At 46.7% G+C, this 20076-nt stretch overlaps 3 protein-coding genes across 4 annotated transcripts in view; 2 read left to right on the forward strand and 1 right to left on the reverse strand.

Moving 5' to 3' along the window:
* The window catches only part of LOC143001767 (calcium/calmodulin-dependent protein kinase type II subunit gamma-like), a 27796-nt gene extending 19983 nt beyond the window's left edge, over window positions 1–7813 (reverse strand). Inside the window, exons 1-4 of the mRNA XM_076151541.1 lie at window positions 7546–7813; window positions 7346–7348; window positions 5570–5661; window positions 1590–1649 (exon numbers count right to left, since the gene is read on the reverse strand). Coding sequence (XP_076007656.1) covers window positions 1590–1649; window positions 5570–5661; window positions 7346–7348; window positions 7546–7607 — 217 coding nt within the window. The 5' untranslated portion in view covers window positions 7608–7813. The remainder of the gene's footprint in view (window positions 1–1589; window positions 1650–5569; window positions 5662–7345; window positions 7349–7545) is intronic.
* Window positions 1–14168, forward strand: part of LOC143001763 (uncharacterized) — a 22669-nt gene extending 8501 nt beyond the window's left edge. Inside the window, exons 2-5 of one of the 2 annotated variants that reach the window (XM_076151538.1) lie at window positions 12551–12651; window positions 12741–12763; window positions 12847–12965; window positions 13069–14168. In XM_076151538.1, coding sequence (XP_076007653.1) covers window positions 12756–12763; window positions 12847–12965; window positions 13069–13607 — 666 coding nt within the window. In that variant the 5' untranslated portion in view covers window positions 12551–12651; window positions 12741–12755 and the 3' untranslated portion in view covers window positions 13608–14168. Of the gene's footprint in view, window positions 1–12542; window positions 12652–12740; window positions 12764–12846; window positions 12966–13068 lie in introns of those variants that run through there. The other variant, XM_076151537.1, reaches the window with a different exon arrangement.
* LOC143001750 (NLR family CARD domain-containing protein 3-like) lies at window positions 14110–19453 on the forward strand. Its single transcript, XM_076151509.1, has 9 exons — window positions 14110–14244; window positions 14591–14734; window positions 14836–14889; window positions 15055–16834; window positions 17270–17431; window positions 17506–17679; window positions 17777–17950; window positions 18045–18091; window positions 18178–19453. Exons 1-9 carry the CDS (start codon window positions 14199–14201, stop codon window positions 18696–18698), a joined length of 3102 nt encoding a protein of 1033 aa, XP_076007624.1. The 5' UTR covers window positions 14110–14198; the 3' UTR covers window positions 18699–19453.
* The last annotated feature ends 623 nt before the right edge of the window (window positions 19454–20076 follow it).

The raw sequence follows: 20076 nt of genomic DNA on the forward strand, positions 1-20076 counted from the left end.
GGAAGAGACGTGAGTGAGAGTGAGATATAAAGACAGGAGTGAGGCGGAGGAGCAGTGTTAAAGATATAAATAAAGCACTGTTCCGGCGCTCCAATATCAAACCTCCTGATGAACTGAGGCAGAGAAAAGGCGAGGAGAAGGAGAGGGAAAAAGAAAAGAGCAGTGAGGGGAGAGACGGTGACAGAGGCAGAGGTTGGAGAGATGACAGTCACCGTAACAGAACAGTGGCAGGATGACGGTGCAGGATCCCGGTGGCGGTGGCGGCGGCGCACGGAGTGAGGAGGGGACGGGTGAAGGGAACTCAGGTTCAGTGTCAGGGGGAGAACGGAGTTTGTCGTTATGTAAAAGGAGTATCAGTTGTATAATAAGACGAAGTAGGATGGCCCCTGCAGCAAGAAGCAAGCGTGAATGCTTTTTCCTCCTCCTCCTCCTCCCATCTTCTCTCTCTCTCTCTCCCTCCCTCCCTCCATCTGTCTCTTACTCCTCCTGCTTTCCTCTCTCCATCTGTCTGATTTTCGTGCCCTCTTTTGTCCAAAGTTTGACGGCGAGTCGTGCCAAAATATGCGAAAAGGAGGCGAAAAGGACAAGGGCGGGGGGGGCAGAGAGAGAGAGAGAGAGAGAGAGAGAGAGAGAGAGAGATCTACACAGACAGGGGAAGAGGATGGGGAAAGTAGGCGAGGGCAAATGAGTACCTTGAGGCAGTCTGACAGAAATCTAGGACAGCGGGACGAGAGCAATAAGGGAAGGTGTCGTTGATCTGGAATGTTTGCACTTCCTCTTCATATTACGCGCTATCACCTCTACGCGACGGCCACGGCGGCTGGATGTCTCACAGTTCATTCATGCGACGTGAACGGTCGCCCGCGCCGCAAGCGTCCGCCATGTCGAAAGCGGCCGCGATTCATAAAAGTGAAACGAAAGCACGCGCGGAAAGGCACAGGAGCGTCGCTGCTGTATGTCGGCGGGGTGTAAATCTCTCTCACGCCGTCGCTCTCCGTTGCCAGATTCTGACTGCGATTGCTTATTACTGGGGGTTTCAATATAGCTTGGAAACGCGATAACGGCGAGGTCACAAATGTGCCTTTTTCAGATGACTGAACAACCCAGAGTCACAAAGTTCTGACTGACCATCCAAGACTAATTCGTTTTTCCTCAGCAGTTACCATCTTTGGACTGGAGTCAAGTCCCTGTTTTTTTTTTAGCGACGCCGTGATCTGATAACAGAAACAAAGATATTCCGCGGGCGCCACCTGTAATCTATGATAGTCTACTCAAAGAGGTCGTGTTGAACTGCCTGACAGCGTGATGATAACTATCGTTTGACACGTTTGCGGGCAAAACAGATTCGCAGTTCCCATGAGTCATATCCTGTTTTTGATCATATCCAGGAAATGATTTTTACATGGAACACGGAGCGACGTATTTTTTTTATACGCCATTACACCATCCAGGTTTCTTGATCAGTGTTTGCACAGGCGCGTCTTTGAGTCCTTCCACATCCTCTGTGTCACTGACACCACCGGGCTTCACTCAAATCATAGAATTCATCATCATATTGTTTGGGACACTTGAGGTGAACACAAACTCACCAATGTTGGGGTGCTTCAGGAGACGGCAGATGCGAGCCTCCCTCTCCAGCTTCTGATGATCTGAGGAGAGAGAGAGAGAGAGAGAGAGAGAGAGAGAGAGAGAGAGAGAGAGACGCCATCGTTTAAGACAATTGACAGTGACGAAGCCTCGCATGCTGGTTAGACGGTCCAAAGGTTGGCACTTATTAGCCAACCCCCCCAGCAGCACAGGGATAAACATGCTGGTACATTTAGTTAATGTTTTGATTTTCACTTTCTGGTGTCAGTTCAGATAAATGTCATAACCGTCTAAGCTCGACACTTTCAGAACCTCATAACGTTCTGATTCCGCTTGTCAGTTTTGTGTCGTTCAACCGGATGGGCTGCATTTTGTCATGTTGTTCCCAAAATACTAATAGCCAATAAATGTAATTCAGTCAGTGCGAGTGAAGTTCTATTGTAACCATTGTTTGTTTTGTGCCAGTGACATTTTCCGTGTTTGGCATTCGTCGTCCTTCCCCTTGCCTAATTTGACAGTTTCTCAGTGTTTGTGTCGACTCTCTGGCAGCCATGTTTGAGGACGTTCCAATATCTACTGGCATTACGCGTGTGCAAATGCATGTGGTTGTGCAGGATATGTGGGTGTGTGTGCGTGTGTGTAAACCATTTGACACTCGTGCCACTCCCTTCCCGACACTATTAGCAACAACTATGTCGCTAAGGTCAAAGGTCACCCGCTGGGGGTATGGCACCGATGAGCCTGCATGACTCATGACCACTGTGAGTATGCGAGCGTGTGTGTGTGTGTGTTTAATGATCGTTGTGCTGGAGCCAATACAAACACTGAGATCCATGGCAAACACAACACACTGAAGCAGCTCACTTTCTCTCACACTTATTTCCTCAATGCGACAACAATCTTGTGAGATAAGAGTCTTGTATAATATATAAATATTAATAGATGCCTTTTCTGACAAGGAACAGGAAGGAGTCAAACTTATATACGCCTGCTAGTTTCTGTAATTAGATCATTTCATTTGCTTGTTGTTTTCTGATGTCCATACTAAAACATAAATCCATAACTGCAGACGCCTAACACAACTGTACCAATTCATACACAAATCACTCCTCCCCTTCCTCTCTACCCTTTTCTCGTCCAATTTATTTGAACCTGTTGCTGAGTGGGGGGGGGGGGGGGTAGATCTAAATGTTAAACGTGTCCATCTTCTCAAATGCTGCACTGTCCACCGCCGCCACCTTCGTCTAGGTGCCAGGTATAGATTTCCCTCATTTGAGAGAGAGAGAAAGAGAAAGAGAGAGAGAGAGAGAGAGAGAGAGAGAGACCACCCTCTAATTAAAGGAGTGACGCAGGACAGCTACAGAAAGAGGGAGAGAGAGGGGATGGAGGGATTACATGGAACGTCCATTTGCTTGCAGTGTGTGTGTGTGTGTGTGTGTGTGTGTGTGTGTGTGTGTGTGTGTGTGTGTGTGTGTGTGTGTGTGTGTGTGTGTGTGTGTGTGTGTGTGTGTGGCTATCCACCGTGGTGCATTGTCACTGCAGTAACTTACTAATTCAGTCAATCTCCTTATTTGTTGGTGCCGGAGTGTGAGGTAGTACGGGGCAGGGAGGAGAAGGCTGGCGGGTAATTACTGCCACTTCCTGCTGCTCCCTAATTGGCCATCTGCTTGGCCGTGGGGCGGGCCTACAGCCATCTTACATCAGTTGAGGAGGATGGAATGACCCAAAACCCACGCTCAACTCAAACGCCCGCCCCCACGTGCGCACACACACACACATCACCAATAACGTGTGCGATTTGTGTGTCTGCGAGTATCGAATTCAATCACTTTGAGACGCCTTTTCATGCACGCCAGTGCGGGTGGAGAGAGAGAGAGAGAGAGAGAGAGAGAGAGAGAGAGAGAGAGAGGGTGAAACAGAGTGTTTGGAAGATGGTTTATACAATGTGGGTGGACACGACAAAAGTAGTACAGGTGGTTATTTTTCATTTCACTCAGTCCAATATCACTAATCTAATCTAATCTGTCTCACTTTACAGCCCAGTGGAGACGTTTAAGTTAAGGAATACTGTGACACAATATCCATGAGGAGCTGAGGAGGCAGTAGCAGAGGATTGATTTGGTGAAATAAGGCCTCGTTTGGGCCTCTGGTAGGACTCATCGTTGTGTGTGACCATTTCTAGATTGGAGGAGTAATTACAGAAAAATAATCACATTTATCCATAATGAAAATTGCCATTAGTTTCAGTCCTGGTATCAATTGTGCACTAATATAATCAACCGACTGTACACACTAGGGATCAGATATCTGAAGAGGACCTCTTACTCTCTGGTGTGAGATGTCTGAGGCGTGTGTGTGTGTGAGGTGTGTGGCCTCGCCAAAGCCCCCTCACTTCTAACACTCCAGATGCTTGAAGGCAGGGGTGGCTCATGTCTAAGCATCCCCATGCATCCTTTCCTTTCCTTTCCTTCCTTCCTTCCTCACCCCCCCTCCCGCCCTCTCCTCAGATTACTGCAGTGTTTACCGGAGCTTTGAGAGACTTACCCACTAGGCCATGCGTGAGGTCAGGCTCGCTCCGTCGGGCTAAAAAAAAACCACCTAAATCCTACCAGGCAAGCTGCCTGCTCACGCACTGGCTGCCTGGTAGACTGTGTGTGTGTGCCGACATTGTGTTTTATGTGTGCGTGTGTTGGAGGCCTACCGAAACTCTTCCCTTTGCACAAAACCCTCTGGTTGCCTGTGTGTGTGTATCACATCTCTGGCTTTGCTCTATCATGTCTCATTTCACTCTGCTTCCCCAGTGCGGAGTGTCACTGATCTTACTGCAAGGCTATACTGTTAAAACTCTCCTCCTCTCCTGGCCTGCTTTTCTCTCCCCTGGCAAACACATGCACGCACACACACACACACACATACGCACACGCACACACACACAGGCCTACATTGTGCTCCCTGCCTCTGCCAAGAGCCAACAGATTCTGCTGAGCCTTTCCTTTTCCTCGGTGGGACATTAATACCAGGAGCTGCCCTATGTGGACACTTGATGGCATGGATAGAACAATAACTGCATTACAACACGCACGCAGATGCCTCACAATACAGACATACTCTATTAGTGTTACTGGCCAACACTAGGCTCCCAAAGTGCTCCCTCTCTCACACACACACAAATGCCAGTAGGCGCAGACAACAACAGGGCAAATGGGGAGGCGCCTATGGAATCTGTGGGGTCTTAGTGGTTGATGAGATACATTTAGCATAAGTGGATTAGCCTCAATACTAACCAATCCACACCCCCCACAAAGCAAGACAAGAGAGAGGAAAGAGGCTAAAAGACAGAGATATGCATAACCCAGAGAAGAAGAAGAAGAAAAAGCAGGTGAGGGCAAACGTCACGTCTGTGGGTCCAATCCCATTCATCAGCCACAAAGATGACAAAGCCACTGAGAGTGTCGGTCTGATGTTCTGTCACACTGACACGAGCCCTCGGCCACATTACGACACAGCCCAGCAGGCATGTGCATGTGGGTGTGCATCTATGCACAGATGCACAAATAGATCAACCGAGAGTTTTTAAGTGGACAGCGGAGCTACTGGAAACACTAAAGCAACAATCTAATTGCTAACAAAACAGAAGATCGGTCCTGTCCGATCCTATTGCTTCCCATCCTTCATTTCAGCTCTGTCTATGTGTCATGTCTATGGAAGTGCCCCGCAGAATTTTGGATCAATTGGTTGTACAGCGAGCGCAGCTTAATGATACCACAGAGGAGGAATAGAGGCTTATTCAATACGGTGTTTAACAAGAGGGTCATTAAACCACCGAGAGATCTCTGATTAGAATTCCCTACCTGGCTTGACGATTGAATAAAAGATTTCCTGTGCTATTTGCTTACGTGCACAATGTTCAATAAGCAACACAAACTCATCAAATGTGCACATATCGATGCCCGACTGAGGGGAATGCGGTGTAAGCTCGTACCTCTTGCAGACAGCTTCTTAGTGTTGATGATTTTTGCAGCATATTCCTGTCCTGATGACTTCTTCACACACCTACGCACAACGGAAAAAAAGCTCCCCTAAGAAGAAAGGACAAAAAACAAGCAAAAATCAGTTTCGTATCACAAGTTCACACACATGCACAAACACAAACACAGATTGAGACTTTTGACACTGCATACACATGTGTGACGGCGCTTCCAATATCTCACTCACACATATCCAATACCGTTATCTGCATCATTACCGCCACATGAGCAACAACCCAGCAAACAAACAACAACAACAACATGCCGAGGTTCTCTTATCAAACCAGCACATAGATTACAAATGAACGACCCAGTGCTCTTTCTAATCGTTGATACGCACACAATACAACGCAATTTACCGTCCCAAAGGAAATTCAATTTGCAACAAGGAGCGAATAGAACGCACTGCAACACGGTTTGAGTTAATAGGCCTACGGTCACAAGGTAACAACGCACACAGTTATAGACCCTAGGTCGGAAAAGGAAGTGAGTAACGTGGCGAGCAGATGAGCAGGTGACTGTTTCAGCTTTGAGCGTCACAGACCAGGTAATGATGCGTGTTCATTATAGTGGCCATAGCTCAGTTCTCTCTCCAGCCTGCGGTAATCTGGGCTTCTGCAGCTACCACACACACTGCACTTGTCAGGATGTTTACGTGGAGGTTGGCTGGGCTCTTAGTTTCAATTATTTACCAGAAAAAAGGAGAGGTGACAGTCCACTCAGTGCCTTGATGTTAAGCACATATGATGGAGCAAAAAAAAAGAACGGGCTAAGGCAGGGGGACAGAGCCATGCAGTGGTCAGTCTCCAGCGTCATGGGGGAGAGGAGAGCGGACCAGCCCAGATCTACTAGAGAGGAGGATGCACTGGCTGTGTAATCGGTGCCATCGATTACTGTCAATTATTAGAATAGAGAGTGGAAATGGCAGCTGTAAATGAAGCCCGGTGTCTCCTTGAAGAGCTGCTGCTGCCGCCCCTGATGCCTCGGGTTCGGAGAGAAAACGGGCTGCGATCGCCAAAACAGAACAGATGCTGATGAAAAAAGATGAGGCAGTGGCCCAGTTTTCTGTTTCTCGTAGCCATTTAATACCGGGAATGAATTGAATATGAGGTTGATCGTTAACACACACACAAAAAACAACCGTGCATGCGTTGGTTGTCGTTGCAGTCGGGGCATGCGGAACGGAGAAGCGTTATAGCACAAACACAAGAGAAGCGCGGTCAGCAACGACACTACTTCCTGATTAAAAAAGGATCCAGAGGTGCGTAGCGTTACTCAACACAGTTACACAAATCATCTGCAGCTGCTCGGGGGGGGGGAAGTGGTCGGCCTAGTTAGCTAGCGAATACAGTCCGAGATCTGCCGAGCCCCGCACGGAGCTGTCAGACCAGCGGGCCGGGGGCGGGGGGGGGGAAGGAAGGAAATGTCACCGGGCTACGGCTCACTCGTCTCTCCGGGCCTCGCTTGGCACATTGAGCAGACCGAGCGAAGGCTAGCAAAACAGCGGAATGTCCGACAGCTGTTTACTTCTGTTCACCGTTAGCGAATAAAAGACGCAGTGCTAATGGGGAAAGCTAACTCAGCTAGATTATCAATATCAGCATGGTAGCTTCCTCCGGCTGCTAACTTGTTAGTGCGTTGTTAACCGTTACTGCGGGGGAAGCTTAGCCGACAGCGGTGGCGTTTTTGCATGTAACTGCACCGCAACGGTAACGGACTCGTGTCAACACCCGCTGACATACAAAGTTAAAGCCCTCAACCCCGGGGGACAGGCTGGAAGCTACCCGGGCTAGCTCCGCTCGCTAGCTTCGCTGGCTAGCCCAGACATAATGTAAGGCGAGGTTTGCGGGGGTGGGGGACAAAACGTCAAGACAAACACGATGTAACCGCGTAACGTGACGGCTTTGCTGCCGCTGCTGCTGCTGCTTACTTCCCGAGCTCCTCGTACAGCTGGTACTCGTCGGTAAACCTGGTGGTAACGGGGGCTGCCATTGTTGGAGCCGTGAGAGGGGAGCCCGACGGCGGCTGGCTTGGCTCTTCTTGTACGGGGTCCAGGAGGAGGAGGAGGGTAGCCTAGCCTCCGACACTACAGTACCTCTGTGACAGCCAGGCGAGCAGAGAGCTGGAGAGGAGAGAGGCGAGCAGCGACGGAAAGGGAGGGGCTGGGCAGAGGAGGAGTGAGGATGATGAGGATGATGATGATGGTGTGTGTGTGTGTGTGTGTGTAGTAAGAAGTGGAGTAGAATCCTCGCGAGAACACTCTGATGCATCGTGAGACCTGGGGCCTATAGTCTAATAATGAATTCACTCAAAATGTAGGAGGTGGTCCAGAATTTGCAGCTTTTAGACAAAGACACAGTCTTTAAGGGGGCAGAGGATCGTGCAGCTCGGCCGTGTCGCTGTGGGGGATTGTGAGGAAAGCACGCTTGGCTTTTTAATCAATATTGCTTTCCGTCCTGTCATGCGTTCACTGCATTGGGTGAAACACAGTAAACCCTTGGTTACACCTCAATGCAGCAGTAAGACACACACACACACACACACACACACACACACACACAATTCCTGCACTTAGCATAGCATTGGGTGCATGCGGACACACACACACACACACATACCCCCGAAATCAATATTGATCAATGCAGGTCTACTCTCACACACTAGCCTCTCTGAACCACTGATTTGGCCTTTACATGTATGTGTGTGTGTGTGTGTGTGTGTGTGTGTGTGTGTGTGTGTGCATGAAGGATACAGGGGGGGGGGGGGGGGGGGGGGCAGTGTGACCGTTGTATCGTGTTTCCACGCACAAGCCTCCACCTATGTTTTTCCACACTGAGAGGGCTGTTAACTTGGTGGTGCTAAAAGATGGTGTCACACAGACCCACAGTGCTCCACTGAATGTTTAATGTTGCATGAGTGGGAGGCCATCACAGGACAGGCGGGTGGGGCAGGAGGGAGAGGTAGAGGCCCAGTGCGTGTGTGTGAGTGACCGTCTGCTCGGCACTCAAAGGTGGGTCAGCGAACACTACGTAGACATGTTGAGGAAGAATGAGAGCAGATGCAGTGATTTCACTTGAACATCTTTATGCGTGGTTGTCAACGTGGGATGCTCGCAAGTTAGAACATTGAAAAGTTCAAATATTATGAGACCGTATCTGCAAGTGCTGACTCCTGAATCCATGATGGACTGAAAAAAAAGAGGGCAGCATAAGCGCGTGTGTGTTTTTTGTGGGTGTATGTGTGTCCATAGTAGACAAATAAGCACTACAACATAGGCCACGGGCCCTCTGTTAACCCTGCTGCTTCTCCTCCTCTTCCTCCACCTCCTCAGCCTCCACAGGAGTTACATAATAGTGAACTCCTCAGCCTTTGTTATCTCACACCAACCACACAATACGCCTTGCCTGCTTGATGAGAGACAGAGGAGCAGAGGAGGGAAGAGGAGTGAGAGAACAGGAGGGCCAGAAAGAGACAGCAGGTTGTTTCAGCTGAAATCAGCACTCAGTGAGAGAGAGAGAGAGAGAGAGAGAAAGAGAGCCTGCCTGTTATTTCCAATACTATAATATTATTACTATCAGATCTAAAGTCACAGTCATCTTGAGCTCCCTTACATTAACCCTACATTAAATCTGCGAAGGCCAGTATGCACTAAACATATGTCTGCGCTGTGTTATTATTAATGGCCTGTTTAGACATGGACTCTATTTTGTTGCATTGAACTACACAAGCATAGATTGAAAGCAAATAAGAGTGTGGGGTCCGATGTGGTGCCTGGTAGACCAATGCCACAGGCCGGTCGTGCTTTCAGAGGAGATTCACAAGGAGAGAAAGTAAGACCACCCTTTATGTCAACATCCCTGTCTGTACTGTAGTGGAAAAGGTACTTGAGATGACAGCTGCTTACACTGACATCATTTGGTGTTCCTTTCCCAGCCCGCTGTGAAAACACACTCAGCCCTTCTGAAATGGCACAGGGATGTTGATGTTATCACAGTATGCATTGTGGAACTCCCTTAGCTGATAGAAACTGCTAATAATCTGAGGATTAGGTAACCACACCGGTCAGGAGATGTATTCAATTTGCTCACAAACTGAAAACTGTTTGAATGGAGGGTCCTTACTGTGGGTTTACATACTAGCCTGCCTCGTTGAGTGCATTTGTAGGCAGTAGAGGGAATTTACCCAGTCTCTTATTGTGTCATTCGGATTTTTGAGTGTGGGCCAGTCAAAGCAAGCAGCCAGTGCTTGAATTTCCCAAATTCCATGCCTTTTTAGAGTTAAGGGCAGGCAGTCCTGTGGTAGTCAGATCTGTTAAGCCACAATAAAACAGTTCTGTTTGGATCAGACTCTCACAGGCTCACACAGCTGATGGAGGCTCTTTTTGTATCCAGAATAGACTCATTTATACATTTTTAGTTGCTATACATTTCCCCATGACTTTCCTTTGGTTGTGACTGATAAAGGTGAAGATGTTATCTGTTACATCATTACAGCTAAGAGGGTGGGCAGGGCTAAGAGCTGAGTCATAACACTCCTTTTCTTCCTTATCAATTGTATTACACTATTTTGGTATAAAAAGAGAATGAGTGGCGGCAGAGAATGAGCAGCACTCATTCTGTCCCTCAACAAATGTTGCTGTGATGCCCTGAAGTAATCAGCCTGCGGCCCTAATTGCTCAGCTGTCAGGCACTGATGCTTGTGGTTGTGTTGGCAGCTCCTGGGCCTCTAGCTGGGTTCTGCTGATGAAAAGTCCCCATGTTTATCTATTTATCCTGGGAGGGATAAATGGATGATTTTAGAACATTTTTTTTTTTTACATTTGTGCAAAGTCAGAGCTGACATGTTGCCTGCACCTGCTTTTATGACTATGAAGCGTTTATAGGTTTAATATCTTATATAAAATCGTATTTTTCCACGTAGTTAAATGGACTGGTGTCAGAGAGAGCCACTAGAGGTCACTGTAGCACCGCATAGTACAATAGTAACTCATAATAAACTGAAACGGGTTACACTAAGATAAGATAAGATGAAAGTTTATTATCCCGAGGAAAATTACTGAAACTAGTTCGTCGTGTCACTGCAGAAGTCAGCATTTATTGTTAGTTTTTGGATATAATTATTAAAGTAGGAGCATCAGGTTTTTTGGCTAATATAGGGTTTATTCTGTCATGTAGACAATAATCCCAAAATGTCTTAGTCTGTTTTCTCACTTTTGTGTGATATTCAGACCATGTTTGATTTGATTTTAAACATAATGTGCGTACATGTTGTTGTACAAACTGCCATAAAGTTCAGGTCGTATGATTAGTTTAGACCTTGTGGGATTTGTTGAAAAAGGTAGCATATCTACTGTACTTACATCCGGTTCAGGAACCAGGAAGTATGGCTGTTCTAATAAAAAAAAACGTAAACTTTGGCTTGAAAATTAATCCAGTATATTGAAATTATGACGCAAATCTTCTTAAAAAGTATGAAGATGATCAAATGTGGATACAGGCCCACAGGGTTGCACTGGTTTTCTGAAACTGGATCAGCTGCTCAGTGCCTCAGCCTTTATAGTTTTAAAGCAGCCTGGTGATTATAATGATGTATTAGAAGTTCTGCTTCGTTTAGTCTTGCTTTTCTTGGTACGTATAAAACACCTTAAATACAATTTCTATTAGTCAAAGCATATGGCAGAAGAGGTTTTAAAACTTGGACTTTGGTTCCACCGTGTGTTCAACTGGCACAACTGCAGCGTGAAACAGCTGGACTACAGTATAACTGCAACTTTGACCCAGAAAGACCGGTGATGACCGGTAAAATGCTGATAGCGGTCACTGGATGGTTTCAGTATGTGGAATATCTTTGGCTCCATAAACAGATACTGATCTACTTCTTCCTTCCACAGTTTTAGAATTTACAGAATTTACAGCTGCAGCAGAATGAGCACACCTGTGACAATTAAGAAATTATTAAAGGACTTCCTGGATGAGCTGAGTGATAAAGAGCTGGTGGAGTTTCAGTGGTACATGGTCCAAAATAGAAGCGAAGGATGCAAACCCATCTCAAAGGCCCTGCTGAAGAAGGCAACCAGGGCGCAAACTGTGGACGTACTGGAACAGACCTATGGAGAAGACGATGCTTGCCAGAGTACAGTGGACATTTTATTTAGGATGTCACAGAATGACATCGCCGTAAGATTAACAACAGGTAAAATGTGAAAATGAATAATGTAGTTTTTCTTTTTATGGCATCTTCAGTCCCTTATGAGGACTAAGGGACTTAGTCTTGTGCAAGATTTGTGATTAAACAGCAAGAATATTTCTGTCATATCTTGTATTTCTAGCCATCTGAAGCAGAAGACAAGAGGAACAGCGTCCATGTCAGCAGTCGCCCTCTGATGTGAATTTGTCCAACCATCAGGATCTTGACTGTGGGATTTGCTGTGAGATGTTTACAGATCCTGTTGTGCTGCCATGTGGCCACAGTTTCTGCAAGACATGTTTCCACTCATGTAGAGAGAGAAGTTCCTGCTGCCCTGTTTGTAAGCAAGTCTTCCCCAACGAGGATCCTCCAATGAATTTCACTCTGAAGGGTTTGATTGACAACTACAAGCAAGGGGGAAAGCAGGCAGATCTGTCAGGACAACAGGGAAAAGTCTCACTGGCATTTCAGGTGAGCCGCTTTACATCAATGTACATTTGTTTTCCTTTATCCAGGTAACACAATGTTACATGAAAATGAAGCTGAAAAGAAAGGAAAGTGGCATTAGTTAAGGATAACACACAGTATACATATTCATATGTCATGTAAGATGATTGCTGGTCTTAAACTATTCCTTGCAACTACAGACTTCCAAACGGACGTTGAAAGAGAAGCATGAAGCTTTCAAAAAGGTGAAAAAATTCTGCCGATCATCAGTCACAGAGAAAATCATGGAGGTCTGAAGATTTGCTTAATGCAGCAAATAGAACAGCTGAGCGGAGACACATTCTCTCTCTCTGACACTCTTATCACCATTTAAGACTTGGGAGCTGAGCCCTCATTCTTACAGGTAAGACAACACAAACCCTGCTTTATGAATGAAGAGCTCAACCATTCATTATTTGTCTGCTAATGCGTGTCTTTTTAAAACAATTCTAGAATTTCAAGACTGAAATGGAGAGGTGTGTATAACAGTTTTCACTATATACATTATGTAGGCTGTGTGTGAATAGTAGAGTCCTAATTTTTTAAGGTTTTGCTCTAGAACCCAGTGCTCACTGCCAGATCCACAGCAGCTGCCACATGCAGGGATGGATTTGTCACAACATGTGGGAAACCTTCAGTTCAAAGTCTGGGAGAAGATGAAGAGCATCATAAAAGACAGTGAGTATTGGAGACTATATATTCTGTACATATTCGTTGATCTAATTCATGCAGATTTCTACCTGTCAGTAATTTCACTTATGTTCTCTTATTCTGTCTGTAGCTCCTGTGGTTCTGGACCCCAACACCGCACATCCCTCACTTTCTCTGTCTGATGATCTGGCCACGTTCAGAGTCACCAAGGCCTGCCAGCCGCAACCCGAGAACCTAGAACCCAGCACCAGAAAGTCAAGTGGCCCCCAAACCGGCCACTTGACTTTGCATCAGTCACACTATCGCGCATGCGCTATTGCTGTCGCACTCACCGGCGCACTCACCGCAGTCGCCGTACTTACCGTTGCAGGCGTACTCACCGGCGCACTCACCGCAGTCGCCGCACTCATCACACTCGCCGCACTCACCTCTGCCGGGGCACTCACCGTTGCCGGCGCACTCACCGTTGTCAGCGCACTCACCGTTGCCGGCGCACTCACCGAAGCCGGCGCACTCACCGTTGTCAGCGCACTCACCGTTGCCGGCGCACTCACCGCACTCACCGTTGCCGGCGCACTCACCGTTGTCAGCGCACTCACCGTTGCCGGCACACTCACCGCACTCCCCGTTGCCGGCGCACTCACCGCTGCCGGCGCACTCACCCGGTGAACTCGTCGCTGTCGGCTTGTCACTATCGCTTTGATTTTTCTCTCAGCATTCAGTTATTTTGTCATATTCTCTGATATTCTTGTTGCATATCTTTGAATTGTGTACATGCTAAATGAAATGCTGAAATAACTTTACTCACCTTTTATTTTTCAAAATGTGATCTGGGCATTTCTTGAAAGTGAAGCTCATTTTGTAGCAAATGAAACTGTTGCAAGGACTCCATGTTTGTGCAGAATAAACCACAAGCTTCCTGTTTTCATCTTTCTTTCTCAGCCGAGAAGAAACCAGACACGGGTGTATAGATAAAAAGAATCGGCATGACAATCCGACAGCAATCTGAGCTTTAACAGAATGTTACGGGCTATTTAGTAAACATTTCCTTCATATAGTGATTTATAGTGATTCGGAGCACATGGAAATCAGCCATTACTCAATAGAACATTTAGGTTATTTATGTTTGATCACTTCGACACTTTGGAACTAAAGTGGAAGAGAATATGAAAGTCTTCCTCGCACTCTCAAGGCTCAGATAATCTGAGGAGGAGCAGCAGTGGACAGAAATATCGTCTGAAACAGCAAAAAGGGGAAAATATGGAGCAGGAAAGCGTCGATGAGGAAACAAACCAGAAGCCTCAGGGTAAGAGTGTCACATTAGAAATATTATTACATGATATCTGTGAAGCCTAGAATAAATAAACTATGTAGTGAAGATTGAACAAGAATAAATGCCACCTGAGGGAATTTAGAGACGTTTCCAACACGTGGTGGTGCAGAAAATGAGGTTTGCCATGGGAAATGTGTTGACACTTTCATTTATAAATCTAACAAACACAAACAAAAAGCTGGGTGCACTGAACCTTTCCTCCCAAACAAGTGAACAGGGAAGAAGCAGAAGATGATTTTGCTGTTGTGATCACTTTTTTTGAAAGCATTTGAACACGGGTGACGTGTCAGTTTGTGATCAGACGGTGCTTTCCTCTCAGAGTCTCTTCTCAGCAGAGAGGACGGCGACCACCAGCTCCATCTCAGCTGCACGGCCCAGACTGCCGCTGCTGTGATCGCCCCTGCCATCACCGGCTGCAACATCGGAGGCTCACTCAACCTCAACATCAGCTATGTAGGCCGAGGTAGACGCATGGAAAGCCAGATGTGGGAGGCACCATGACTGACAGGCACCATGACTGACAGGACTCACACTGACGGACACACACTCTCTTTTTGTTTACAGAGTTTTCTCCTTCATCTAAAGATAACGACACCCCTGCTTCTCTGCAGTCTGAAGGTGAGTTATCAAGATATCTTTTACCTGTACCGGTCTTAACTCCAGTCTGGTGATAAGTCAAGACCAATGTTTGGGATGCCAGGTTGTGAAAATCCTCTGATTAAGCCAGGAAGTCTGTCGTTGTCAAGCAATCTGAATAATCTTTGCATGCGTTTCCTCATTCAGATGATAGGATTGCAGAATGTCAACAGAGGCTGAAAGCTACTCTGAGGAGAAAGTTCAGCCACGTGCTGGAGGGGACGGAGGCCAACAAAATCGCTCTGGATAAGATCTACACAGAGCTGTACATCACCGAGGGAGGAAGTTGCGCTGTCAATAACGAGCACGAGGTCAGACAGATCGAGACGGCGTCCAGGATGAATGCAGCGCAGGAGACATCAATCCGGTGCAATGATCTCTTTGTTCCTCAACCAGGACGAGACCACCCTGTAAGAACTGTGGTCACCAGGGGAGTGGCTGGCATAGGGAAAACTATATCTGCCAACAAATTCACTTTAGACTGGGTTGAGGAGAGAGCCAATCAGAACGTGAATTTTGTGTTTCCGCTTTCTTTCCGAGAGCTCAACATGATGAGTAAGAAGGTTTGCAGTCTCGTAGAACTTCTCACTGCTATTTTTCCTGAGATGACAGACACGGAAATATTCACGCATAGTAAATACAAAATACTCTTCATCCTGGATGGTCTGGATGAGAGCCGCTTAGCTTTGGACTTCCACAACAGTGAGATACTGTCTGATGTGACGCAGCCAACTAGCGTCGAAGTGATTCTCATAAACCTCATCAGGGGATGTTTGCTTCCCTTGGCTCTCGTTTGGATCACATCTCGGCCAGCAGCGTCCAATCAGATTCCTTCCGAGTGCGTTCATCTAGTGACAGAGGTACGAGGGTTCAGCAACCCCCAGAAGGAGGAGTATTTTAGGAGGAAAATCAGTACAAAGTGCATGGCGAACAGAATAATCACACATGTGAAGTCCTGCAGGAGTCTACACATCATGTGTCACATACCAGTTTTCTGTTGGATGGCTGCAAAGGTTCTCGAGAAGAAATTTGCAACGGCAGACAGTAGAGACTTGCCCAAGACGCTTACACAGATGTACATCCACTTCTTAGCTTTGCATGAGGAAAAGATGAACCTGAGGCTCCATGGAAGAAGAGAGTCAAACGCTGAGACTATGAGGAGCAACCTTCTCTCTCTGGGGAAATTGGCCTTCAGAGAGCTGGAGAGAGGTCACCTGATCTTCTATGAGACGGACCTCGAACAGAACGGTATAGATGTCCAACAGGCCACACTGTTCTCAGGAGTCTACACACAGATCTTCAGTGAGGAACTGACACTGTGCAATGAGAAGGTGTTCTGCTTCGTTCATCTGAGCATTCACGAATTCTTCGCAGCTCTCTACGTCTTCCTCACGTTTAACAATGACAACGTTAATGTCTTGGTGAAAAAGTCGTCTGTTTCAAGACGTTTCCTGTTCCGAGATGGATCAGAGCACCTCTACAAAGCAGCGGTGGACAAGGCTTTGCAGAGTGACAACGGACATTTCGATATCTTCCTACGCTTTCTCTTGGGCCTGTGTCTGGAATCCAATCAGATTCTGTTGAAACATCTGATGACCAGCAAGCGAACAAGTCAAAAGACAAGAGCGGAGATCATCAAACACATCAAGGAGAAGATCAGGGCCAGTTCATCTCCTGACAGATGCATCAATCTATTCCATTGTCTCAATGAGATGAATGATCTCGGTCTTGTGGAGGAGATTCAGAGTTACCTGAGCTCGGGTCATCTGAACACAACTAAACTGTCCTCTGCTCAGTGGGCCACTCTGGTCTTTGTGTTGCTGACCTCAGAAGAGGAGCTGAGTTTGTTTGAACTGGGCCGATACGCACGGTCAGAGGAGGGTCTCTGGAGGCTCTTACCTGTGGTCAAGGCAGCCCGAGTCGCAAAGTAAGTTAGATTCTGGCTCACGGGCCTTTTTACAAGAACTCCATTCCATTTTCTTAAGATTTTGGTTGACGATACAATCTCACCCCTGTAAGATCACACAAATGTAACCGAGCTGCATCCCATCCCCTCTGAAAATGGAACTGCACATGCTAGTGTTTGGGGAATGTGGAGAGATGTATAAATTGTGGTTAAAGAGATTCACTCCACCACTTTTACTTTGCTGTCTTATCTGGCAACCAAATGTATCCTGCTATGTTGTGCTTCTACCCCTGCACCCACATTTAGAATGTGGATTAACCAGATCGTACTCTTTTTTTGACCTTGGGAGAAGCTGACATTTGGGTTGCATAGTAACCACAGCTTGATGACTGATGACTAATGGTGTGGCTATGAGGTTTAAATTCAGTATCTTGTGGCATTCTCCTCCTTTTGCAGACTGAATGGTTGTAACCTCACTGTGAACTGCTGCGAAACTCTGGTGAACGCCGTCACCTCGTCTCAACTTCGAGAGTTGGACCTGAGCGATAACAACCTCACAGATTCAGGGTTAACGCTGCTGTCTGCTGGACTCAAGAACAGTAAACTAGAGACGCTTAGGTGACAATCATTGCAATCATCACCATTATTGCAGAATCTAGTTTGGGTATTTATGTAATTTTCTTGTCATCTAGGCTGAGTCGTTGCAACCTGACAGAGCAAAGCTGCAACGCTCTGGCCTCTGTTATCAGCTCAAGCTCCTCCAAGCTGCAAATGCTGGACTTGACTGACAACGACCTGCAGGATGTCGGAGTGAAAAGGCTTTCAAGTGGACTACAGAGTCCTCACTGCAAACTGGAAATCCTTCTGTGAGTGTCCTGTGTGAAACTGAATTCCAAATAAATGACACAAAGAATGCAAACTATGGAGATAAAGCACATGAAACATCTGCACTGTGTTTTCCAGTCTGTCCCTGTGCAGAGTTTCAGAAGAAGGCGTCACCTTCCTGGCGTCTGCTTTGACTTCCAACTTGTCCCACCTCAGTGAGCTTGACCTGAGCTACAACCACCCAGGAACCTCTGGTGTCACACTGCTGTCCATGCTGTTAAAAGAGTCCAACTGCAGTCTGGGAACACTCAGGTAGTGATGGGGGTCAAGGCTACTAGACTAGGCTAAAAGAGTGACACAATGGAGATACTAGAATAATGTACAAGTGTTCTGTTTTTGTCTCTAGAGTGGATCAATGTGGTGAATCCAGACTCCAGCCAGGGCCCAAAAAATGTAAGTGACCTCCATCTTAATGCAACACATCTGTCAGCAGCTTTGCCATGTGAAATGATACATTTCATGTTTGTTGGTCTCAACAGACGCCATCAAACTCACACTGGACCCGAACACGGCACACAGGGACCTCAGCCTGTCTGAGGGGAACAGGAAGGCACTGCGGTGCACCAAGCAGATGTATCCTGATCACCCAGAAAGGTTTGATTTCTTTGTCCAGGTGTTCTGTAGGGAAGGCATGACGGTGCGCTGCTACTGGGAGACGGAGTGGAGCGGGAGAGCCTTCATAGGAATAGCGTACAGAAAGATGTGCAGGAAAGGGGAGGAAGACGACTGCTGGCTGGGTAACAACGCCACCTCCTGGGGTCTGAGCTGCTGCGGAGGGGGCTACAAGGCCTGGCACAGAGGCGTGGGCACCGCGATACAGACCCCAGCAAGCTGCCATAAAGTAGGCGTCTATCTGGACTGGGCAGCAGGAAAGGCGTCCTTCTTCAGGTCGGACTGTGGGGCATTAACCCTCCTGCACACACACCAAGCCACCTTCACAGAGCCGCTGTACCCAGCATTCAGGCTTGGCTGGGTGGAATCCACAGTTCACCTGTGCTAAGGACCAACTGTTACGATTGTGGACCTTAAAAGGTTCCTGTTCCAGCTGTTGTGCTCTTGTAGTAAACAAATAGCACTTTCTAAAGGAGCATGCATGATTCGGAATGCTTTATAGAGCAGGAAGTTAACACAATGTTTCACTTTTACATTTGCTAGATTGTGAAAAGCCCTTTTTGCTGTCTAGCTCCTTAACTTGCTGCAGCACCACTGGGCACACTGAGTTCCAGTTTAGGCACAGCCCTTTCCAGAAACCCTCTCTGTTCCAATTAGCCAACTGCATCCGACCTGAGCCGGCAGCGCCCACATACTGCCAACAGCTTCAAACTTACTGAGCGTTGCAAATTCAAATCTGTCGCATGGCAACACGAACATGGCAGGGAAGTGTAAAGCGACTCAAACATGAAGCTTTCATGGCAGAAAGGCTTTTGACAATGTTTAAAACAAACTCCCTACTATATTACGCTATAAAAATGAGGGAAAACAACAAACCATCTCTATAGCTTAAAAGACAAAGCAAATGTAGACGAGCCAAAGGGGTTTTTCACAACCTGGCAACCCCAAAACATAAGTTGCGAAATACTGTCCTATAAAGCATCGAGCCCAGGACATAGCATACTGATTTATTGACATTGATAATGCATAACAACTTATAAGCCCTTACAAATCTGGCCTTATTTGAAGGTGGTACCAAAATGTGTCTATACAATATGACCTTTGTACAGTAGTGTTCTGATTAAAACCATATATCTTGTGTAATAAAGGATTTCTTCCAGTGCTTATTGTCAAGTTTGCAGTGCAGACACAGCGATGGGAGAAGCGCAAACGTGGAGTTTTCACTTTTAACAATCCTTTTATTAGCAGAGTCCCAAGAGGCAATGAAAAAGGAAAGAAAAGAGGGAACAGAAACAAAAGATTACAGTAGAGACCGTGGGACAATCAAAGTCAGTGAAGAGAGGATGGAACAGAGGGCAACACACCAAAACAAACACAAAAATCACATTATCCCCAAAGAAAAAGTAATAAAGGAGGAAAACTGAATTATATCGCATGGGAAGAGAGTGTGTGTGTGTAGGTTGATCCCTCTGTTCCTCTGAAGAAATTCACCAGGACCCACTCACACTCTCTCTCTCACACACACACACACACACACACACACACACACACACACACACACACACACACACACACAAAGCCAGTCGAGGCGTTTCATCTCTTCACTAAACGCCATAAGGCTAAATATGACCGAGCAGCCAACCACCGAACAAAACCAGAGCTTTTCAGGCAGGTCTTTTTAAAATGTCATTATTTCTTATCAACGCTGTACAGATTATATATTCTATTTACACACTGAAACACCCTCAGTGCCAAGACAAACCCGA

Source organism: Genypterus blacodes, unplaced genomic scaffold (genome assembly GCF_046128005.1).
Source record: "Genypterus blacodes isolate CSIRO-AG114 ecotype Tasmania unplaced genomic scaffold, CSIRO-AGI_Gbla_v1 ptg000055l_1, whole genome shotgun sequence".
NCBI lineage: Eukaryota > Metazoa > Chordata > Actinopteri > Ophidiiformes > Ophidiidae > Genypterus > Genypterus blacodes.